The 26,086-nt window shown below is 39.3% G+C and overlaps 1 protein-coding gene across 1 annotated transcript in view; it reads left to right on the forward strand.

Moving 5' to 3' along the window:
• The window catches only part of LOC124593787 (serpin B3-like), a 213,418-nt gene that overhangs the window by 175,645 nt on the left and 11,687 nt on the right, over positions 1–26,086 (forward strand). The window contains exons 9-10 of the mRNA XM_047132136.1: positions 1,101–1,280; positions 14,538–14,745. Coding sequence (XP_046988092.1) covers positions 1,101–1,280; positions 14,538–14,745 — 388 coding nt within the window. The remainder of the gene's footprint in view (positions 1–1,100; positions 1,281–14,537; positions 14,746–26,086) is intronic.

Raw genomic sequence — 26,086 nt, forward strand, 5'->3', positions numbered from 1 at the left:
TCTTTTTACAGTAGCACGCATCTCTACTAACTTTTGCCAGTCCTCATTCTCCCGATCTTTCTTGTACCGCGTGTGCAACTGTCTTTGCTTCCTGAGCATTCTCCGAATTGCGCTGTTAAACCACGGTGGGTCTTTTCCGTCCGTAACCCACTTTTTCGGTACATAATTGTCGAATACGTGATTTACAATGTGCTTAAAATTTGCCCATAAATTTTTCCACGTCCATCGTACCGGAAGTAAATGAAGTCGATTCATTTACTTATTATTATTATTGTTATTATTCTGCCTCACTTGTCCTTTCGAAAGTTTAAAAGTTAAATAGGTAATGATATCATGTATAATTTCGTGACTGTTTGATAGAATAAAGTCAGTTTAATTTTAGATTAATTTCTTCCTAATGTCATTTATTACATATTATTTTTTGGAAGAATATATTCACGAAGGACACATGAATCTCCTGAGCAAATCCCACGAATGTCGAATCATTCTTTAGCTCTTACCCTACTTTTTCATTACAGTCCCCTGATACGATCATGTGGTGATATTTGCTGTCATGCATGGGATTCTGTATCTCTTTCTAAAGGTCTTCTGTCTACATATCAGAATGTGACCACCGATCTGGATAATTTCTATGAAAAAAGTGTAATTTTTAAAGTGTTACAGTTTTGCACTAAATTACCTTAATATTATGAGTATTGTTTTTAATTTTTTATTTCAGTGTAACCTACGTATAAATTTCCTCGATTCTCTGTTCCTCAGTAGCAAAAAATATCTCTTACTTTTATTTCAGTTTCCTTGCTTTTCCGTTCCGGAGTAGTGAAACATATTTCTTAAATATACTCTCAGATAAAGCTCATGTAACCTATTTGATTTTACTTAATGCTTTTCCATATATTACTAACCTAGCTTCAGGCTCTAAAGTCCAGCAGTTTCTTCTTCGTTAGTAAATAATAGTTGGGTTTTAGGTCAAAGATTTTTTTCCTCCGGACTTTGTGAAGCAAGCTTATTGACTATATGGATGTGTTAGATGTTTCTGCAGCTGTGTTTCAGGAATGTCTCACACCGTCTGAGAAACGCTTCAAAAGATTACATAATTTCAGGTTTTGGGAAATGGGGCAGATAATCTATTCTTCTCGCCTCTCAGTATACAAGTCATCTTAGCACTTGTATTTCTGGGTGCTCGTGGAAACACAGCAAAGCAACTGTCGAGAGGCCTGCATCTACCTGAAGACAGAAATGTGACAGAGGACGGAATCAGTACACTATTGAGTCAGCTTCAGGTAAAAATCATTGTCAGTTTATCTAAAACTATAGTTCTTTCAACAATGTCAGTACTCTCTGTGTGTTAATTACTTTCACTACAGGACCATTGCTTCTATTTAAAACCTCTCAGAACGCCGATATCCAACACCTTTGATTATAGAGGAATGGATCGAAGAACGCAAGAAAGGTTTAATTACTTTGAGTGCCACATAAGATCTTAGATTTTTTGTCACTAGATGCGTAAGCCGCGGTATTTCACTTTAGTCGCTTGGCTGTATAGCAAGATTGCTTAGACGGAAGAGAAGAGGTGCTCGTAATAGCTACTGTACACTGTAGCTGTGCACCGTCATCAATGGTCGTGCAAGCTGTGTCGACACGCAATCGCGGCTAGAAAAGAGGGATGTCGAGGCACAATCACAACGATCCCCATACGAGGACTTTCGAGTCGTTGACTTAAACACAAGATATAAAAGAAAATATTACATCTTTAGTGGTTATAAGTTTCCAACGCATCTGAACACTAATACTTGCAGAATCCTTATCGCGTGACTGTGGGGACGGAAGCACTGTACGTATATTCTTGACTGAATTGCCGTCGATAGATGGATCCAGAGCAATCCGTGTAAGATGAAGTGGGAAAAATTTTATTTCATTAATCCGTGCATAACGTTGTATACAGAGGAGGAGGTCAGAATAATCCTAAAGAGGTAACAAATTTTCTTCTCCAAATATATATAATTTTAATAAGTTTTTAATGGTATGGAGAGCTGCATACAACCAGCCTTTGGACCGAAGATCACAATAACAGCAACAAGTTTTTAATGAATGTTTTGGATATCATTGACACAGATATAGCGGTGGTAACTGGTAATGACCAGTGGTGACTGGCGGTGAGTGGCGATGATTGATTATGATGACTGGTGGTTATTTTCAATGGTGATTGGTGATGGTAATTGCCGATGATTGACAAAGATGGTTGTTGATTGGTGATGAATGATGATAGTAATTTATAAACCAAACAACATTTGACAGTTTAAAAGATATAGTTACTATTGTTACTATGAATATATTGAAGAGTTCATCTCTGTTAGAAATAACATTTTTATGGTGTTCTTCAAGAAATGCAGTATATATGGTCTTTCATGGGAAACATTTCTATCGTCTGTATTGCTTCCCTCTCATTTCTGCTTCTGTTTTTCCTTCTAAGTCCATCACAATAATCCTTGGGATATATATATATGGGTAAAAACCGAAACCGGACGGATCAGTTTCTCCTCAAGTAGTTGGACTTCTAATTTTACAGAGTAAGTGAAATTATTTGCTCCTACAAAATACGACTATACACAGAGTATGCGAAAGAAGTTTCTCCTCTTCGACCAGCAGAGTGCTATATGTCTCTAGAGGACTGAAGCGTTCCTAATCATGAAAAAGTACAGGTCATCCCCGTTTTCAAGAAGGATCATCGAACAGACACATAAAGCTATAGACCTGTGTCTTTTGTATCTGTCTACAATAGGATCTTGGAACGTGTTTTGTGGCTGCTTGCTAGGACATGTCTGGAAACGGAACGTCTCTTCTGCAGGAAAAAAAAAAAAAAAAAAAAAAAACAGTTACGAAAGAAAGATCATGTGAAACCCAACTCGTTCGTTTAGCCCACAAGACCGAGAAAGCGACAGACGCAGGCGCCCAGGTGGATGCGTTGGTCTTTGATTTCGTTAAGGCATTCGATATGGTTCCGCACTGCCGCCTAATCAACGAACTGCGAGCCTGCGGAAGACTAACTCCTGCGATTCGACGAAAGAGTCTCTAGCAAAAAGAAAACAGGATGTCATTCTGATCAAGGAGAAGTCTTCAGGCATGAAAGTAACTTCGGGCGTGACCCGCGAGAGTGTTCCTGGACCATTTCTTTCCACAATGTGTACAAATGGCCAGGTAGAAAATGTCGAAAGCGTCAAGAGGCGTTTCGCGGATGCGCTGTTTACAAAAAAGTAGCAACGCTAGAAGGTTGTGGCAAAATGCAGGAAGATCTTCAGAGGATCCATTTTTGCTGTAGCGAGTGGCCATTGGCCCTGAACATAAATAAATATAACGTTTGGCGACTACGTTGAAGGACCGTTTGTCCTATGATTATACAATTGCGGAACAATCACTAGAAGCCGTTATTTCCATAAAAAAGTGCACGTACGGAGCGATCTGGAGTGGAACAACTATATAAAATTAACCACGAGTAAGGGAGGTGCCAGACTGACATTAGTGAAACAATCCTCAGGAAATGTAGTCCATTAACAGAGGAAGTATCGAACAAAACAATAATTCGACCAGTACTTGAATACTGCTCTGTCAGTATGGAATCCGTACCAGGTAGGACTGACAGAGGCAAGAAGAGGAGCAAGTTCCGTTACAGGTTCATTTAATAAGAGCGAAAATGTCACAAAGATGCTCAGCCAACTCCATTTACAGACACTGTGAGAGAGAAGTTGTGCATCACAGCTCAGAGCCATTTTTTTGAAAACATTCCCTGACACTTTCCTTCGATGCGTGACGCAGTGGACTTATGCCACATGCCCACCTGAGCAAGTTCGTCTCCATGACTTCTCCAGTCGACGTTCTGCTCCTTTAGTAGCCAGTCAGCACTCGGTACCGTCAAGAGCGACAGGCGAATGACTGTCCGGTAGATGTTCCTTCATTGGACGCTCGCAGGTGTCTCTTGTTGTCATTCGCCACTTCATCTGGGCTGCCTGCATCCTTGTGTTGACCTCGTCCTTTAGTTGACCAGCGCTACCGATTGCAGAACCGAGATAAAATTTGTTAGTCTCGGTAGATCTTGGAAGAGCAGTTGAACTGAATGGACAGTGTCTTGAAAGGAGGATATAAGATGAACATCAAGAAAAGCAAAACGAGGATAATGGAATGTAGTGGAATTAAGTCGGGTCATGCTGAAGGAAGTAGATTAGGAAATGAGAAACTTAAAGTAGTAGATGAGTTTGGGGAGGAAGATAACTGATGATGGTCGAAGTAGAGAGGATATAAAATGTAGACTGACAATGGCAAGGAAAGCGTTTCTGAGGACGAGAAATTTGTTAACATCGATTATAGATTTAAGTATGAGGAAATCGTTTCTGAAAGTGTGTGGAGTGTAGCCATGTATGGAAGTGAAACGTGGACGATAAATAGTTTGGACAAGAAGAGAATAGAAGCTTTCGAAATATGGTGCTACAGGAGAATGCTGAAGATTAGATGGGTAGATCACATAACTAATGAGGAGGTACTGAATAGAATTGGTGAGAAGAGAAATTTGTGGCACAGGTTGACTGGAAGAAGGTATCGGTTGGTAGGACATGTTCTGAGACATCATGGGATCACCAATTTAGTACTGGCGGGCAGCGTGGAGGGTAAAAATCGTAGAGGGAGACCAAGAGATGAATACTCTAAGCAGATTCGGAAGGATGTAGGTTGCAGTAGGTACTGGGAGATGATGAAGGTTGCACAGGATAGAGTAGCATTGAGAGCTGCATCAAACCAGTCTCTGGACTGAAGACCACAACAACAACAACAAGCAATTTAGGTAATGCACCTGTCATTAATACATGAATCATTTTGTTAAAATTCATAATTAAATGAAAACACTGATCTAAAACACTGAATGCACGAAATTTTCACCAGGGGGGTGTGAGATGTATCATGCTTTAGCCAAGTAGCCAGCAAGTGCAGCGAACTGCTAACGTCTTTTTCTGCCTAGTGGTGCTGAAATAAAATAGGAGAAATTCTGCTGACTGTGCCGTCTGACTATGATGTCAAAATTCTCGAAGTGCACCGAATTCTTGGAGTCTAGTGGAGAGTGAGTATTTTAATAGGTTGTTTCAGGCGAAATCCATATACACGGGATTATAATTATACATTCGCTACTTGAGCTAGTGGAGATGGAAAGCTATTTACGGCATTGGTAAACAACATCATAGAAATGATGTTCAGACTGTGAGCTGCAGGATTTACGTTGTTAGTACCGTTAGCGTCATGAGTTGCCGCTAGGTGTTGGTGCTGTTACGGCGACGTAGGGTTGAAACACAAGCATCAGTGTGCATTGCAGTTGCAGACAGTCAACGTGGATCAGCACAAGAGGAGCAGGGCTTTACATGGAACGCTGTTTTATCATAACAACAGCAATAGTGCTGCTTGCCGTCGCGCATATCGACGCGTTAAATGAATAATGAGAGGTCGTATTTCCACAAAGGCGTTGAAGAACATGCTTTGGAAGTTAGAACTATCTAGCAATTTGGAAATTGCTCCTGGAAGTTCCTGACTGCCAATCGTGCCGCAAATTGTTGAAGAAGATATTGTTGCCATGACTGAGAATGCTGGGCGCAATGTGCTGTCTCCAAACAGTGCACGAGCTGTGTCAGGACAACTGAACATTCCTTGGTCCACCGTTCGGAAAGTGCTGCGAACAATTATGAAATGATATCCGTAAAAAACCTCACATTACTCACCACTGTTGGCTAAGTGACGGGGTAGACTTTGCTCTTAAGATTCTTGCAAGGGTTGAATGTGGCGACATGTGGCCTTGGCCATTTTGTTGAATGATGAAGCACGCTTCACGCTCACTGGCGCAGTAAAAACAAGCCACCGCCAAAGAAAGTTCATGAAGTTCCCCTCCGTTGCCAATGCGTCACTGTGTGGTATAGTTTCATGGAAAACTTCAATATTCATGAATATGTAATTTGGTAAAAAAGAAAGATACATGTCCAGTCAGTAAGGGGAAAAAATGGTTCATGAATATGTTCAAATGGTTCAAATGGCTCTGAGCACTATGGGACTTAACATCTGTGGTCATCAGTCCCATAGAACTTAGAACTACTTAAACCTAACTAATCTAAGGACATCACACACATCCATGCCCGAGGCAGGATTCGAACCTGCGACCGTAGCAGTCGCGCGGTTCCGGACTGAGCGCCTAGAACCGCTAGACCACCGTGGCCGGCTCATGAGTATGTAATTTGATAAAAAAGAAAGATACATGTCCAGTCAGTAAGGGGAAAAAATGGTTCATGAATATGTTCAAATGGTTCAAATGGCTCTGAGCACTATGGGACTTAACATCTCTGGTCATCAGTCCCCTAGAACTTAGAACTACTTAAACCTAACTAACCTAAGGACATCACACACATCCATGCCCGAGGCAGGATTCGAACCTGCGACCGTAGCAGTCGCGCGGTTCCGGACTGAGCGCCTAGAACCGCTAGACCACCGTGGCCGGCTCATGAATATGTAATTTGATAAAAAAGAAAGATACATGTCCAGTCAGTAAGGGGAAAAAATGGTTCAAATGGCTCTGAGCACTATGGGACTCAACATCTGAGGTCATCAGTCCCCTAGAACTTAGAACTACTTAAACCTAACTAACCTAAGGCATCACCCAGGCAGGATTCGAACGTGCGACCGTAGCGGTCGTGCGGTTCCAGACTGAAGCGCCTAGAACCGCTCGGCCACGCCGGCCGGCAGTCAGTAAGGACATCAGTATTTTTCTTTGATGGACTCCAGGCACTAAGGACACGCAGAGTAAACGTCACACTTTACTGTGATCCCTGCTCTAAGGGAGGGAGTGCTTTGGACTCAACTGCTTTGATGCACGATGGGGGTCCACCCCGCACCGCTAATGAGGTCACTCGGCTACTCCGAAACATATCTGGAGAAAACCGAATCACTGACCGATTATTCAAAGCTGTGTGGCCACCATGATCACCAGATTTGAATCGGTGTGATTTTTGGCTGTGGGGTTACCTGAAGGATGGGTTTATCAACGTGATACGAACATGCATTGGACACTGAAGATGAGCATAGTGTGGAAGGTGGTCAGCATCCCACCTGAGATGTTTCGGGCAGCAGCAAACAATCTTCATTGCAGTTCCAGGCTGTCGTGGATGCACATGTTCGTCTTACTGAGCAATGTTTATAACCTGAAACGTAAAAATGGAACGCAAGTCTCATGAGCAAATTAAAATGTGTTTATTTAAATGGCTCATTCATTATTTCTCTTTCGCATGTCCTTACAAATGTATCCACAAAGTTTCATTGTTCTCCGATGACTCGTTTTTGATGGAGCCCCTCTCAAATACCGAAAGTTTGGTTACAACCCACTGCATTTCACGTACTTCCAAGATTTTAAAATAATGTCCCACCAACCGTTTTCATAAGAGACGAGGCAGCTAACGTTTACGTGGACGCGGACGAGAAATCCGAAATCCGACATCAAGAGAGACGAGCTGGTTAATGTGATTTTCGACCTCAGCTCTCCAGCGGCAGCTGTCAACTATATTTGACTCACAAATACCACTGTTTGTTTACGAGAATGAAGTACTGAATTAGGTCTATTAAAACGCGTATGCCAGTCATGCCTACACGATAGTCATGTTATTCCCTCTGTAATATACATAAATGAAAACTTCAGCATTCATGAACATGTAATATGATTAAAAAGGAAGATACATGTCCAGTCAGTAAGGACATCAGCTTACAAAGGTTCACAAAATCGGACAAACACACTGTAGACAGTGCTATTATATTTACGTAACATCAGATATTACGGAAATTATTTCTATTAGTTTGATACAAAAGTCCCACAACCTTTCTAAAACTGTAAGACGAAAAAAAGATCTGTATACTAGGGACGTGGATCCAAACCCAAACACAGTTTCACGTCTTCGTTCCCCACCAACTATGCTGCACTGAACGTCTGTGACATGCGACCGTATCTTTTACGTTGCGATATTCTGAAGGCTTTAATCGGTGACCTGATACTAACTGAAATTTAATTCCAACAATTCGTAACAAGAACGACACGTTTTTATTGTATCTTCAGTGTGCCTTTGCCTTAAAACAACGTGTGTCATAACAGGAACGTAACTTAACACGAAAATTCCCGAACGAGCATTTCGATGTTTCCCGTCATTTTATTATAACAAATGGCCGCATCTCGTGGTCGTGCGGTAGCGTTCTCGCTTCCCACACCGGGGTTCCCGGGTTCGATTCCCGGCGGGGTCAGGGATTTTCTCTGCCTCGTGATAGCTGGGTGTTGTGTGATGTCCTTTGGTTAGTTAGGTTTAAGTAGTTCTAAGTTCTAGGGGACTGATGACCATACATGTTAAGTCCCATAGTGCTCAGAGCCATATTATAACAAATCGTACCAGTTTCGGTGCGTTCTTAAGGGATTCAGTCTGCTGGTGCTTAGAAACAGTACATGTTCATGTGAGATAAATTATAACATAAAAGCAGCCAAATATGGGCTGTAGCTGAACACGACAAATATAATATGGCGTCCCGGAATTTCTGATGGTAGCGTGGGGAGCAGTCTTGCTTCTTATTGGACTTGTCACCGCCGAACGTTGCCGAAATATCGCAGAACTTATTTTTTGTTTCAAATGACGAAATGGCTCCTCAACGTGAAATAGCAGGAAATTACGGAACAAGACTCGTAGAACGCGCCGTCAACTGTAGCTACCTTGTCCTGTGTGACGACAGCCTTAGGCGCTGTGAGTAAAATTTCAAGATATGTCTCTATTGGTCTACTGAATGTCTAGTTCCAGTTAGATGATTCCATATTTTGCCCACTGTTTCGTAGTACAATACGTTCTTGAAATCTGGCCTCAAAATTCCTACTAGTTTTACTGACCTGTATACGTTTTTACGACAGTCGTTGCACTTAATCTTAGGCCCACCCGATGGACTACCCGATGGACTAAATTTACAACTTTATATACTTTAATTGTGTTTTAGCGTAAAATGAAGAGGCTGTCTTACACGAGACCCTGTTCTTAACGTGATTTTCCGAAGCCTTTGAGCTACTTTATCTGATGCATTTCATCTACATTCTACGAGCATTGACGTAGGTTTCTACACTTGTTCCTTATTTACGCAGTAGTACCTGCTCTACATGTGTGCTCTGTTTTCGTTTTATGAAACATTTTTGTAACAACTTCAGCGTTATAACCAATTATTACCTCCTTCACTCCCTGTGATAAAATAAGGAAAGAATAATGTTTTCATGATTTGTTTAATAGTTATTACTGATAGATGCATTCTAAATTACAATGTTTTAATTCCAAGTTATTTATTTGTTCTACAAAATTTAAAGTACACATATGTGTATTTCAAGTCTTAACCAGTAGAAAAAAATTTCGTAACACATATTAAAATTTTTGTTCATGGAATTTCAAAAGGCAGGTGTTTTTGATTACATGCAGATAACTATTTCTTATCCTGTATACGGTTCTTGTGCATGAAATACAATTTTTGTATCTAGATTTAGAGGTATTCTTCGCCTTTCTGCCTAGCCATGTCTCCAAAATAAAAGTAAGTGTCTCTGTGTGCAGAGTGTCGTTCCAACTGTAGCAAAAACTAAAACTAAACGACCAACACGAACGTGTGATACAGGTCTAGAGTTGGTAAAAACAGTTTATTAACTTTACGACGTGAGTACCCAAAATCTACATATCTGTACCTACAGACTGAAGATATTACAACGACTTGCTTAGGAATAGCTATATTTCATTTTTCCTATCTTGTTCACTTACTGGTAGCTTGAGGTACCCATCAGTAAATGAGCAGACTGCCATGATGAAGAACCTATTGTGAGATACATTCAGCTGGGTTTCCTGTAAATCGTGAATTTATGTGTATCGTCTTCGTTAGTGACATTTATGTCAAGGAAATTGATTAGCCCTTTACATTCACATTCAAAAGTAAATTTTACTTCAAAGTGAATAACACTAAGCTTTAGAGCAATATCATTCATTTCATTAACAGTTCCTTTGAATTTTAAAATATTTTCGTCAACGTACTGGTAATAGTTTATTTTCTTGGCTAACTCTGGGATTTCACGAAAACTTTCTGCTCTTTTTGGCTCATGAACGTTTCAGCCATGATACTGGAGAGAGCATTATCCATTGCTGAACCTTCTGGTTGGTTGTTAAGTTTATGGTAACATATGAAATAACTTTAGGCCAACCTTAGCTCTATCAGTTCTCATATAGAGACAGTTTCAGGTACTGGTAAACTGTTTTTAGTGAAATCGATGGTTTCGCTGGGTGCTATATTTGTATACAAGTTTACTTGGTGAAGTGCTGCAAGGAGTGCATCTACTGGTATTGAAATATGTTTGATGCTATCAGGAAAGTCATAGATCTTCTTTATACAGAAGTGCTCATTGAATTAATGTATACTTCTTAACTTACATGGCAGATATCTGTTAATTTGTTCTTTCTTTGCGATTAGTCCTCTTGTCCAGCTTGTCCTCTGTTTGTGTGACTAGAGTTTGCAGGTTCAACACGAGAAACCATTTCTTTTCAACATCTTGAGACAAATGTTTTTCAATCATTGTGGAATTTCGCTGTAGGATCCTTAGTTACTTGTTTTATTCCACTGTCTGTAAAAAATTTCTGTTTTAGATATGTAGTCATTTTCACTCATCAACACTATGGTGGTTCCTTTATTGCATTTTCTAACTAACACTTGATGCTGCTTTAATTTAATATTCAATCACTGTATTGTTCTCTTATCAATATTTCAACTCCTAATTGATATTTGTAGTTATACTGTTTTAGTAAGTTTATTGGTGCGTGCATTTTTCTTATTTTTGAGCTACGGGTGATTTTTCCCAGTCACTAGCACATTTCACCTCAGCTATAATTCTCTTTTTCTCTTTGTAAAATAATATGGGCTGTAGATTACATTTAAGTCCGTTTTAAACAAATAAAATCTCATTATTAACAAGTGTGATGTTTGTTAAATTGACAAATTTGTCATAGAACTTCTGAACATTTTGCAGTATGCCTTTTCCTTTACTTTTACATCTAAACAGATTTAAGTTTTTTTTCTGATGCCTCACAGTAAGCCAAACTTTCTCACAATTTACATTACTGACAACAAAAAAACTATAATGTCGATAAAATCTTAAGTATCTTTAAATATCATATGTACAACTGACAACTAACTCTAACTATTTCTAACCTCAGCTTTGACGCAGGAAATCTCACATTGTTGATTCACTATTTGATCTGTTGGTTTCCTATCTTTTGTCTTAATTATTGCATATTTTTGGACCAATTTGCAAGCAAGTCATTTATTAGCACTTCTAATTTTTAAACACTGTGTTAATAATTCAAGAGTCAATTTCATAAAATCAATTTTTTTTCACTCTCAGACTTAGCACAATCTTAATAAAGTGTGACAAATTGTCAAGTTGGAGCCTTCAATAGTTTAAATTTTTTGAATTATATCTCACTGTGAACAGTTACACTTCATAACTTGTTGCAATAGAATTTAATGATCATTTTTAGACATCAGTATAACATTGTTTCTGTAGACAAAAATATTGAATGTATATATTTTTAATTGAACTTTATAAGCAGATAACATAGATTGATGATGTGTAAAATAAAATTCTTGAAAGTGTATCTGTTTAGTCATGGATAAGGAGAGTTAAAATTATTTAACCTATTGACTTACTAATGTTTTCCTCCATAGTCGATTCTATAATCACTATTTAAATTTACAGAAATCAATATATTTTTATGCACCTTTCTTTAAATTATATAACTTTTTCGATAGGAATTCTTTATAAATCTTACCTTACCATTTATTGAAGCGATGAGTTGTGAAAATAAACTGCTTCACGAGTTTGTGCAACGCCACCAGATGTTTCTCACACTCACACTGTGTATAACTTTTCTTCTTTCTTACTTTTCACACTACAGGATGTTTTCTTAATGGGATTTTTTTAGGGATAAACCTAACAAAACCTGAAAACTATTACTTATAACTCACAAAATATCGAAAGAAATCGAGTGTAACATCGCTACATAAATCGGTTTTCAGCTTTCTAATGGTATACAACATGTCATGTCATCTATTAGCAGAAAAGAACAAACACTAAAATGAAGCTACAGCTGCTCAGTCCCTCTGCCAGCTGGCAGTGTAATAACAGACATGAAACCTGCGACTGGCTGTGAGCCAGCAGTATAAGCCAGTGAGTTAAAAAGAAAGTAAAAGCTGTAAAGTAAAGGAAATTTACGCGACCATTCCGTAACATCTAGAATTTTGATTAACCCACTATGCATAATACACATTGATGTGTTGTGGGTGATGGGCAGGGGAGTGAGAGGGGGAAAGCACAGATATTGATTAGTATTACAATAAAACAAGGAAATATATAAAAGACATAATAGGATTAATGTAGAACTAAGAACCAATTTAAATGATGCATGAGAAACCCTGTTAAAATCCACACATAAATTGAAATACTGATGTACAATATCTACTCTTCAGTTTAAGCTAAACCTAAGACAAAATAAATGAAGTTGCAAATTTAGTGTACCAGGTCTGTATGAGATTTAATGCAAGTACTATGACAAAATGTGTATGGATCAGACTGATGAAACGTTGGAGACCCATTTTAAAGAACATACTGGACTACAAAATAAGACAACATCTGAAGATCATCTAAATGAAACATCTTGAAATTTTACAAACAGCACCTAAGGGACGTTATTTCAACATCTTGGGAGAATTTCAAATATATAGGCATTGTCTGATGCTACGATGTAAACTACACATCTCCTGTTTTACTTCAAGAATTCGATGTACTTTAAGAATTTCGATGAGGTACTCAGACAGCCAAGTCAATGGAAACTCTCTGATTCTGCTACTACTATACCAGGCTGAACAAGATCTTATAAGGTCGCTGCACTTGTGGGTCAGTGGCAGCATGGCCACAGGCAGACTGAGCCCACTGTACACGCACGTAATATACCTCAGACATACTATGGTGAGAACTGTGTGCACTCAGTTATCAGGTGGGGTGTTGCAATTTAATTACGAATTTCAACAAGATGGTTCATATATAAACATTTGGTGCATTACAGAAATTGCTTCTGAGTTTCAAATAATTCTCTGGCATTTTTAGACAGTTCATTGTTATACTTCAATACCACACATAATCTGTGCTTTTGCTCTCTCCCTCCAACCTTTCTCCCTACTCATCCGTCATCCGTGATGCATGGGTTTTTATGATTCATAGTGGGTTTAATAAAATACTAGATGCTATAGAATGTTGACACAAGTACTTTTCAGCTGTGACTACTACCCTTTTAAATAATTTTTGCTTTTTACAAGTCATGATGAATCAAGTACCATATTAGGAATTTTAGATATTGTCAGTCTATGTTATCAGCTTATTGCAGTAAATTAGAAAACCAAAATTTTAAACACTTTGAATCACATTATTTACAGAGATAGTGATTATTAAAGTTTAATTTAATTTTCAGATATGATGACAAACATTAAATGTGATTGAGACTGGTTATCAAACATAGGTTCTTGCAAATGAGAGTGTCATAACAATTTTTTTAAATATAGTAATTCATTATGTCAAGTCACATACTACTCTTAAGACTTAACATGCCCAGTTTCACTATTTGATGCAATTAATTCATGAATATATTTGTCATTACATATTACAATTTCTGGTGCATACCATGATGAAGCTGTTAGTAGATTGATTTCATCTGAAATCGCAGACAGTTGTCAAAACCAAAACTGGTAATGTTAGGACTGTAATTATTACATGAATTCGAAGTACTGAGTTATTATGTAAACATATAAATGGTCGCATACTTCAACTTGATAGTATCTCCATTTTTAAAAAACAATGGTTCATTTCTTATGGGTAGCCCATAAGTAAGATCTAAGTGGTTGCAGTATTGCTAAGACAATATTTTCTAACCATTAAGTGTAGCTATTAAGTTTAAAATAGCTGAGTATATTTATTCACTAAAAAACGAAGCAGTTTGGATGAAAAACAAAATACTCTAATGGGTAACAAATAATTTCGTCTTCAAAAGGTAAATAAAATATTAAACTGGTTACCTTGCAAGTGGCAGAAGTTAATGTAATCAATGTAAGTGAAACTTAAGAAAAAGTATACTGCACTAATATTACGCCAAGATAATTAATATAGAGTATGGAAGAAAATAACTTGGACACTACCTCCTGATTGTGGCTGTGTTTTATTTATTTATTGTAAACTTAGTGTTCTGTGGTGTAAAGGTTCATAGGATTTAAAGAAAGATCAGAGTGCTTCGACATGATCAAGAAAAGATTAACGCTGGAATTTTCATTACTGTCTATTATTATGACTGATACCACATATGTATTGTGAAAAATAAATATAAAATCAATTTTAATATCTTACCTTTTAAGTCTATTTCTTTTCCATATTTCAGGAAAGTAAAGACATAGTGCTTAACATTGCTAACAGAATATTCATGAAAAATGGTTATAACATTAAGGAAGAATTCAATAATTCTGCCATTAGATTCAAGGCTGGAACAGAAGAAGTAGATTTTTCACAAGAAGAGCAAGCACGGAAAACAATAAATGACTGGATGGAATATAAGACAAATCAGAAGATAAAAAACATAATCCCTTCTGGTAAGCAATTTTCCTCATTAAATTACTATTCGTATAAGCACTACTCAAGAAAATGTTCAGCTTTACTCCTCTGTAAATGAGTACCTTTTTCAGCTTGTCGCAATAACTGTACTAGAATAGTTACCAAGATGTATTCCTTTACTCCACAAGGTACCTTACAATACATGACAGATGATAGTTTTCGTGACGTTATTGTTTCTCTCCTTTGATGTACAATTTGCGAATGATGTGCGATGAGAACCATTGTCAGTAAGCAGTGATATGAGCTAAAATTCAACTGTTTCAACGGCATGATGTATTGTAGGAGGAAGACGTAAGTAGGGGGAAATAGGGTCTTGCTTGGTAGTTATTGAAACGGGAGTTCTACCTATTTAGCACGAAAACGTATTCGTGACGCCATGCATTATTTCAGCATTTGCTAATGAAGTTGTGAGAGCAACTTTGCTTTGGCTTTCCTCTATCGCTTCTAACAATTCTTCCTTGTATGGTTCAGAAACCCGAGAAATAAAGCAGTACCCAAGAACTGATCGACGAGAACTTGCAAAGTTACCTCTTTCGTAAATTCATATACTTCCCTCGGCATCAATACTTCATTAAATTAATCGCCAGATACACTCTGTGTTCTTATATCCTTGATAATTTACTCGACGATTTCCGTAGATTCAGACTTCGTTGTACTCTCGCGATACGCAAACAATGATTGGCATCTGTCCAAGGTGTCAGAAGATGTTCAAAAATGGTTGAAATGGCTCTACGCACTATGGGACTTAACATCTGACGTCATCAGTCCCCTATACTTAGAACTATTTAAACCTGACTAACCTAAGGACATCACACACATCTATGCCCGAGGCAGGATTCGAACCTGCGATCGTAGCAGCTGCGCAGTTCCGGACTGAAGCGCCTAGAACTGCTCGGCCACAGCGGCCGGCGTCAGAAGATGTGACTGGTTAGTGCAGCACTGGGTTTTGCGACTCGAAACGGGACTAAAACAATCTTTTTTTTTTTTAATCTTCACACTCACCTTTCATTCGAGCTGCGGGAACCGACGCGAATCTGGAACGCCTGGCGTCACCAGAGTGAATCTAGCACCAGACGACAGAATGACTCAGCTCGACCAGCACGGCTTCGGTAACACTGACGACACGAAGTTCCGAACTGCTGATGGCGAACTACAAATGAAAGGCACAAGCGATCTCATCCTGAAACAGAGGCCTCAAAAACTAACGCGATCTACTGCGCGTTTTAAACTTGCTTGTGACTCCAAATAACACCGCCATTGGCTGACAACACTTAAATGACATGCAAAATAAAAACATTCGGTTGACCTACGATTTAAAGACTTGGGCAGATATCCGACCAATGATCTTAATTAAATAACATTTCAAGAAAATAAAATTCTGATCTCAATGAAAATTAAACAACAACAACATACTTGGCTTCGGTATCATACAGTTTGTAACTCTACCTATATAATCAGAGTATGACACTTCACACAAATACCACCACCTAGCGGCATTGATAAACACACAAATTCATTGATCTACATCTACATCTAGATTTACATCTACATGGTTACTCTGCAATTCACACTTAAGTGCCTGCAGAGGGTTCATCGAACCATTTTCATACTACTTCTCTACCATTCCACTCTCGAATGGCGCGTGGGAAAAAAGAACACCTAAATCTTTGCGTTCGAGCTCTGATCTCTCGTATTTTATTATGATGATCATTTCTCCCTATGTAAGAGGGTCACAACAAAATATATTCGCATTCGGAAGAGAAAGTTGGTGATTGAAATTTCGTAATAGATCTTGCCAGAAAGAAAACCGCCTTTGTTTCAGTGACTGCCACCCCTACTCGCGAATCATATCAGTGACACTCTCAACCCTATTGCACGATAACACGAAACGAACTGCCCTTCTTTGCACTTTTTCGATGTCCTCCGTCAATCCTACTTAGTAAGGATCCCACACCGCACAGCAATATTCCAGCGGAGGACGGACAAGTGTAATGTAGGCTGTCTCTTTAGTGGTTTTGTCGCATCTTGTAAGTGTTCTGCCAACAAAGCGCAGTCTTTGTTTCGCCTTCCCCACAGTATTATCTATGTGGTCTTTTGAATTTAAGTTGCTCGTAATTGTAATTTCTACGTATTTAGTCGAATTGGTAGCCCTTAGGTTAATAATGAGAAACCACAGTCACAACATGACACGGGTATCACCATGCACCTCGTTAGTCGTTATGATTACTATGAATTAATAAACACACTAATGGTTGCTCATTAAGCTACACACAAGCTAACTCTTAACTTAGAGCGCTCACTCGATTTTATTAGTTTCAAGAACAACAGCGTCAATTACAAGTAACGCAGTAGTTGTTTGTCATATTATTACAACTTGTTAAGAAATCAAAGGACAATTATAAGAGTTAAAGGCCATGAAACGGAAGCAGTGGTTGAGAGAGAAGTGAGACAGGGTTTTAGCTTATCCCCGATGTTACTCAATCTGTACATTGAGCAAGCAGTAAAGAAAACCAAAGAAAAATATAGAGAAGGATGTAAAATTCAAGGTGAAAGAATAAACATTTTGATGTTTTCAAATAACATCGTAATTCTCTCGGAGACAGCAAAGGACATCGAAGTGCAGTTGGACGGAATGGACAATGTTTTGAAAGGAGTACAGAAGATGAACATGAGGCAAAGCAAATTAAGGATAACGGAATGTAGCCGAGTGAGCTGAGTGAATTAGATTAGGTAATGAGACACTAAAAGCAATTGATGAGTGTTGTTATTTGGCAAGAAAAATAACTGATAGTAGTCGAAGCAAAGACGATATAAAATGGAGACTGTCAATAGTAAGAAAAATATTCTTGAAAAAGAGGAGTAAGTTATCTAATATAAGTTTATATATTAGACAGTTTTTGTCGAATGTATCCGTCTGGAGAGTAGCCTTTTTTTTTTTTTTTTTTTTTTTTTTTTTTTTTTTTTTTACATTGATACTCCGCAAGCCACCCAACGGTGTGTGGCGGAGGGCACTTTACGTGCCACTGTCATTACCTCCCTTTCCTGTTCCAGTCGCGTATGGTTCGCGGGAAGAACGACTGTCTGAAAGCCTCCGTGCGCGCTCTAATCTCTCTAATTTTACATTCGTGATCTCCTCGGGAAGTATAAGTAGGGGGAAGCAATATATTCGATACCTCATCCAGAAACCTGGCGAGCAAGCTACACCGCGATGCAGAGCGCCTCTCTTGCAGAGTCTGCCACTTGAGTTTATTAAACATCTCCGTAACGCTATCACGGTTACCAAATAACCCAGTGACGAAACGCGCCGCTCTTCTTTGGATCTTCTCTATCTCCTCCGTCAACCCGACCTGGTACGGATCCCACACTGATGAGCAATACTCAAGTATAGGTCGAACGAGTGTTTTGTAAGCCACCTCCTTTGTTGATGGACTACATTTTCTAAGCACTCTCCCAATGAATCTCAACCTGGTACCCGCCTTACCAACAATTAGTTTTATATGATCATTCCACTTCAAATCGTTCCGTACGCATACTCCCAGATATTTTACAGAAGTAACTGCTACCAGTGTTTGTTCCGCTATCATATAATCATACAATAAAGGATCCTTCTTTTTATGTATTCGCAATACATTACATTTGTCTATGTTAAGGGTCAGTTGCCACTCCCTGCACCAAGTGCCTATCCGCTGCAGATCTTCCTGTATTTCGCTACAATTTTCTAATGCAGCAACTTCTCTGTATACTACAGCATCATCCGCGAAAAGCCGCATGGAACTTCCGACACTATCTACTAAGTCATTTATATATATTGTGAAAAGCAATGGTCCCATAACACTCCCCTGTGGCACGCCAGAGGTTACTTTAACGTCTGTAGACGTCTCTCCATTGATAACAACATGCTGTGTTCTGTTTGCCAAAAACTCCTCAATCCAGCCACACAGCTGGTCTGATATTCCGTAGGCTCTTACTTTGTTTATCAGGCGACAGTGCGGAACTGTATCGAACGCCTTCCGGAAGTCAAGAAAAATAGCATCTACCTGGGAGCCTGTATCTAATATTTTCTGGGTCTCATGAACAAATAAGGCGAGTTGGGTCTCACACGATCGCTGTTTCCGGAATCCATGTTGATTCCTACATAGTAGATTCTGGGTTTCCAGAAATGACATGATACGCGAGCAAAAAACATGTTCTAAAATTCTACAAGAGATCGACGTAAGAGATATAGGTCTATAGTTTTGCGCATCTGCTCGACGACCCTTCTTGAAGACTGGGATTATCTGTGCTCTTTTCCAATCATTTGGAACCCTCCGTTCCTCTAGAGACTTGCGGTACACGGCTGTTAGAAGGGGGGCAAGTTCTTTCGCGTACTCTGTGTAGAATCGAATTGGTATCCCGTCAGGTCCAGTGGACTTTCCTCTATTGAGTGATTCCAGTTGCTTTTCTATTCCTTGGACACTTATTTCGATGTCAGCCATTTTTTCGTTTGTGCGAGGATTTAGAGAAGGAACTGCAGTGCGGTCTTCCTCTGTGAAACAGCTTTGGAAAAAGGTGTTTAGTATTTCAGCTTTACGCGTGTCATCCTCTGTTTCAATGCCATCATCATCCCGTAGTGTCTGGATATGCTGTTTCGAGCCACTTACTGATTTAACGTAAGACCAGAACTTCCTAGGATTTTCTGTCAAGTCGGTACATAGAATTTTACTTTCGAATTCAATGAACGCTTCACGCATAGCCCTCCTTACGCTAACTTTGACATCGTTTAGCTTCTGTTTGTCTGAGAGGTTTTGGCTGCGTTTAAACTTGGAGTGGAGCTCTCTTTGCTTTCGCAGTAGTTTCCTAACTTTGTTGTTGTACCACGGTGGGTTTTTCCCGTCCCTCACCGTGAAACGTGGACGATAAACAGTTCAGACAAGAAGAGAATAGAAGCTTCTGAAATTAGGTGCTAGAGAAGAATGTTGAAGATTAGATGGTAGATCATTTAAGTAACGCGGAGGTACTGAATAGAACTGGGGTGAACAGAATTGCGGAGAAAAGGAATTTGTAGCCCAGCTTGAGCAAAAGAAGGGATTGTGTGATGGAATACATTGTAAGACATCAAGGGATCATCTATTTAGAACTGAAGAGAAGTGTGGGGGATAAACATTGAAGAGGGAGACCAAGAGATGAACACAGTATACAGGCTCAAATAGATGTAGCTTGTCGGTCAGCATTGGAAGTGGATCTGCAATGATCGAGACTGTCGGATATTGAAAGAGGTCTCACGATGGGTTCCACGAATGCTCACAGCGAACCACAAGATTCAAAGAATGGACATTTCATCGGAATTTTTGGAGCGTTTTGAGACCGACGGAGAGAATCTCTACGGAGAACACACTTTGAAGATGACGAGAGTGTCAGTCATCCAATGAAAACATGGCTACGCCTACAGGACGAGAGCTTTTACCAGTAGGTAATACATGTTTCTCCACAACGTTTGACGCACGGCCATAGAACGTGATGGAGATTACGTAGTAAAATAGGACAGGACATGGACAAGACATGTTGATATAAATTGTCACCTAATTCTGACTCTTTAACAATAAATATGTTATGAGAAAAAAGTGGGACATTACTTATTGAAGGACCCGCCTATCATGTAATTTTTAAATGTGTCGAACAAAGTAAAATGTCCAGTGGGACGCATGTAGCTACTTACATAAGTGGCTATTATTCATACTTATGGAAGAGGAGCTCAGATTTGTTTGTTAGGAAGTGATCAACACAATCGAAAAGATGGTAATAAGAGAGCAGTGGCTATACAATTTAATTGCATACTTGAGGACGGCGATTAAAATTCCTGACCTTCCCTACCGGTTGAAGTTTTCGACAAATTAACTAAATCGCCAAAGGCCATTCCCGGCCGGGTCCCTTTGAAACGGCACAGCCGACTTCTTTCCTCAATCCGGACTTGCACTTCCCCGTTACTGATGACGTCGCCGACGGGAGGTTAAACCTTACTTAATCTTCCTCCTTAGCTGGTCTCATACTCAGTTAATCAGGTGACCTTATAGCATTCTACGGAACACATTTCGGCAGATGATGAACACTGCATCAACCTCAGCGCTGTTATCTCCAACCTTCAGAGTACCATCGGCGAACAGTGCAAGCTGAGTTTCACGAGATAACAACTCGTGGATTTACGTGTTGAGATTTTCCCGTCTTCAGAACAAGTTGCTAACACGCTAGCACAGAATTTAGTGAAGAAAACGACTTGGTATTGTAACGAAATCAAGTCATAACTTGCTGTGTTACTTAGATCTGTCGCGAACTGAGCCCTATGTGAAGAAAACAGTTCTCATGGATCTCCTTTTCATAATTTTGACCAGTAATTTTGATTATTCAGACTAAAAAAAAAACAGTTTTACTTCCAAATTTTACCAAAGTAACAACGTCAGAGCTGGCAACAAACGCCAAAAGAACATAAAGCACTAAAGCTCCCGTGACTCAGCTTTTAGATAAATAATGAAATGGCTACAGTCTTGTTCAGTTGTAACTGTAAGGACCAAATAAACTCACACTTGGCAGCGAGAGTGCAGTAATATGACTTCTTACAGAATGTAAACACAGTTCACGTAGTTGAGAGACGTCAGGTTATTCTTCTGAATTTAAAAAATATCTGTTTCTAATTGGCACCAAATGTCTCAGTTTTCTAGAACATCTTTGCAGTAAAGAAGTGTAATATGTTATGTTTGTTTTATGATGAAAATTAAAATACTGGTGTGTGTCGTCAAACCCCTCCCCCGCCCATGAACCAGAACAATAGACGTTGCTGTTGGTGGGGGGGGGCTTGCGTGCCCCAGCGATAGAGATAACTGTACCATAGGTGCAACGACAACGGAGGGGTATACGTTGAAACGCCAGACAAACCTATGGTTCCTTAAGAGGGGCAGAAGCCTTTTCGAGAGCTGCAGGGCAACAGTCTGGATAACTGACGGATCGGCCCTTGTAACATCATCCATAATGGTCCTGCTGTGCTGGTACTGCACACGGCTGAAAGCAAAGGAAAACTACAGCCGTAATTTGTCGCGAGGTCATGCAACTCAACTTTATTGCTAAATGATGATGACGTCCTCTTGGGTAAAGTATTACGGAGGTAAAATAGTTCCCCATTCGGATCTCCGGGAGGGGACTATTCAGGAGGATGTCATTAGCAGGGGAAACAAAATTGGCGTTCTACGGATCGGACCGTGGAATATCAAATTCAAAAATCTGGAAGGTAGGATAGAAAATTTAAAAAGGGAAATGGATAGATTAAAGTTTAATTAGAGTGGAAATTAGTGAAGTTCGTTGGCAGGAGGAACACGACTTCTGATCAGGTGAATACAGGGTTATAAACACAAAATCGAATAGGGGTAGTGCAGGAGAAGGTTTAATAATGAATAAAAATTAGGAACGCGGACAACCTACTAAGAACAGCATAGTGGACCCATTATTGTAGCCAAGATAGAAATGGAGCCCACACTCGCCGCAATATTACAAGTTGACATGCCAATTAGCTCCACATATGAGGAAGAGATTAAAGAAATGATATTCAGATAGTTAATGGCGATGAAAATTTAGTAGTCGTGGTGGTCTGGAATTCGATAGTATGGAAAGAAAGAGAAGGAAAAATAGTAGGTGAATATATACTGGGGGGAAAGAAATGAAAGAGGAAGCCGCCTGATAGAATTTTGCACAGATCGTAAATTAATCATCGCTAACACTTGGTTTAAGATCATGAAAGAAGGCTGTATACTTGCAAGAGACCTGGAGACACCGGAATGTTTCAGACTGATTATATAATGGTTAGTCAGAGATTTTGGGACCAGGTTTTAAATTGTAAGACATTTCCAGGAGCAGATGTGGATTCCGACGACAATTTATTGGTTATGAACTGTAGATTAAAATTCAAGAAACAGCAAAAAGGTTAGGAATTTAAGGAGATGGGACCTCGATAAACTGAAAGAACCGGAGGCTGCATAGAGCTTCAGATGGAGCATTAGCAAATGACTCACAAGTACAGCGAAAAGAAATACATTACAAGAAGGATGGGTAGCTTTGAGAGATGAAAGAGTGTGGGCAGCAGAGCATCAAGCAGGTAAACAGACGAGGGCTCGTAGAAACCCTTGGGTAACAAAAGAGTTATTGAATTTAATTGTCGAAAGCAGAAAATATAAAAATGCAGTACATGAAGCACGCAAAAGGGAATGCAAAATGAGATCGACAGTAAGTGCGAAATGCTAAACAGGTATTGATTACTTTTGAATACATTGTGAAGTGAACAGTGATCAATGTGTTACAAATATTTACTATCAAAAACAGTCTTGATAACAATTTATTTATTATGGTGACTGGAGGAATGTAGTTCTTACTCATTGGTCTGAAGATGACGACAGTAGTGGTCGAAACCGCTTACCGTAATAAATAAATTGTGATCAAGACTGTTTTTGATAGTAAATATATCTAAACAGGAATGGCTAGAGGACAAATGCAAGGATGTAGAAGCATATATCACTAGGGGTAAGATAGATGACACCTACGGGAAAATTAAGGAGACCTTCGGAGAAAAGAGAACGACATATATGAATATCAGGAACTGAGACGGAAAACCAGTCCTAAGCAAGGAAGGGAAAGCAGAAAGGTGGATGGAGTATGTAGAGGGTACATACAAGGGAGATGTACTTAAGGGCAATATTATGGAAATGGAAGAGGACGTAGATGTAGATTAGCTTGGAGATGTGATACTGCGTGAAGAATCTGACAGAGCACTGAAAGTGCTGAGTCGAAACAAGGCCCCGGGAGTAGACAACATTCTGTTAGAACTACTGATAGCCTTGGGACAGCCAGCAATGGTTAAACTATTCCATCTGATGGCAAGATGTATGAAACAGGCGAAATACCACCAGGCTTCAACAGAAATATAATAATTCCAATTCCAGAGAAAGCAGGTGCTGACAGGTGTGAAAATCACTGAACTATCAGTTTCATAAGTTACGGTTGTGAAATACAAACATGAATTCTTTACAGACGAATGGAAACACTGGTAGAAGCCGCCATCGGGGAAGATCATGGTGGATTATGGAGAAATGCAGGAACACGCGGGGCAATACTGACCCTATGACTTCTAGTAGAAGATAGGTTAAGCAAAAGCAAACCTACGTTTCTAGCATTTGTAGACCTAGAGAAAGCTTTTGACAATGTTGACTGGAATAATCTCTTTCAAATTCTAGAGATGGCAGGGATAAAATACAAGGAGCGAAAGGCTATTTACAATTTGTACAGAAACTAGATAGCTGTTATAAAAGTCGAGGAGCATGAAAGGGCAGCAGTGGTTGAGAAGGGAGTGAGACGGGGCTGTAGCCCATCCTCGACGTTATTAAAATGTTCTAATTTGTGTAAAATCTTAACTGCTAAGGTCATCAGTCCCTATCGACGTTATTCAATCTGTATATTGAGCAAGTATTAAAGCAAACAAAAGAAACATTTGGAGTAGGAATTGAAGCTCAGGGAGAAGAAATAAAAACTTTGAGGCCTGCCGATGACATTGTAATTCTATCAGAGACAGCAAAGGACGTAGAAGAGCAGTTAAACGGAATGGACAGTGTCTTGAAAGGAGGAAATAAAATGAACATCAACAAAAGCAAAATGAGGATAATGGAATGTAGTCGAATTAAATCAGGCGATGCTGAGGGAATTAGATTAGGAAATCAGACACTTAAAGTAGTAGATGAGGTTTGCTATTTAGGCAGCAAAATAACTGATGGTGGTCGAAGTAGAGATGATATAAAATGTAGACTGGCAATGGCAAGAAAAGTATTTCTGAAGAACAAAAATTTGTTAAAATCGAGTATAGATTTCATTGTAAGGAATTCTTTTCTGAAAACATTTTTATGGAGTGTAGACAGTTTAGACAAGAAGTGAATAGAAGCTTTAGAAATGTGGTGCTACAGAAGAATGCTGCAGATTAGATGGATATGTTGTATACATGGAAGAATCCTGGAGATACTAGAAGGTATCAGATAGATTATATAATGGTAAGACAGAGATTTAGGAACCAGGTTTTAAATTGTAGGACATTTCCAGGGGCAGATGTGGACTCTGACCACAATCTATTGGTTATGAACTGTAGACTAAAACTGAAGAAACTGCAAAAAGGTGGGAATTTAAGGAGATGGGACCTGGATAAACTGACTAAACCAGAGGTTGTACAGAGATTCAGGGAGAGCATAAGGGAACAATTGACAGGAATGGGGGAAAGAAATACAGTAGAAGACGAATGGGTAGCTCTGAGGGATGAAGTAGTGAAGGCAGCAGAGGATCAAGCAGGTAAAAAGACGAGGGCTAGTAGAAATCCTTGGGTAACAGAAGAAATATTGAATTTAATTGATGAAAGGAGAAAATATAAAAACGCAGTAAATGAAGCGGCAATAATGAATACAAACGTCTCAACAATGAGATCGACAGGAAGTGAAAAATGGCTAAGCAGGCATGGCTGGAGGACAAATGTAAGGATGTAGAGGCTTGTCTCACTAGGGGTAAGATAGATACAGCCTACAGGAAAATTAAAGAGACCTTGGGAGAAAAGAGAGCCACTTGTATGAATATCAAGAGCTCAGATGGAAACCCAGTTCTAAGCAAAGAGGGGAAAGCAGAAAGGTGGAAGGAGTATATAGAGGGTCTATACAAGGGCGATGTACTTGAGGACAATATTATGGAAATGGAAGAGGATGTAGATGAAGATGACATGGGAGATATGATACTGCGTGAAGAGTTTGACAGAGCGCTGAAAGACCTGAGTCGAAACAAGGCTCCGGGAGTAGACAACATTCCATTAGAACTACTGGCGGCCTTGGGAGAGCCAGTCCTGACAAAACTCTACCACCTGGTGAGCAAGATGTACGAGACAGGCGAAATGCCCTCAGACTTCAAGAAGAATATAATAATTCCAATCCCAAAGAAAGCAGGTGTTGACAGATGTGAAAATTACGGAACTATCAGTTTAATAAGTCACAGCTGCAAAATACTAACGCGAATTATTTACAGAGGAATGGAAAAACTGGTAGAAGCCGACCTCGGGGAAGATAAGTTTGGATTCCGTAGAAATGTTGGAACACGTGAGGAAATACTGACCCTACGACTTATCTTACAAGAAAGATTAAGGAAAGCAAACCTACGTTTCTAGCATTTGTAGACTTAGAGAAAGCTTTTGACAATGTTTGCTGGAATACTCTCTTTCAAATTCTGAAGGTGGCAGGGGTAAAATACAGGGAGCGAAAAGCTATTTACAATTTGTACAGAAAC

The sequence above is a fragment of the Schistocerca americana genome, chromosome 2, assembly GCF_021461395.2.
Source record: "Schistocerca americana isolate TAMUIC-IGC-003095 chromosome 2, iqSchAmer2.1, whole genome shotgun sequence".
Taxonomy (NCBI): Eukaryota; Metazoa; Arthropoda; class Insecta; order Orthoptera; family Acrididae; genus Schistocerca; species Schistocerca americana.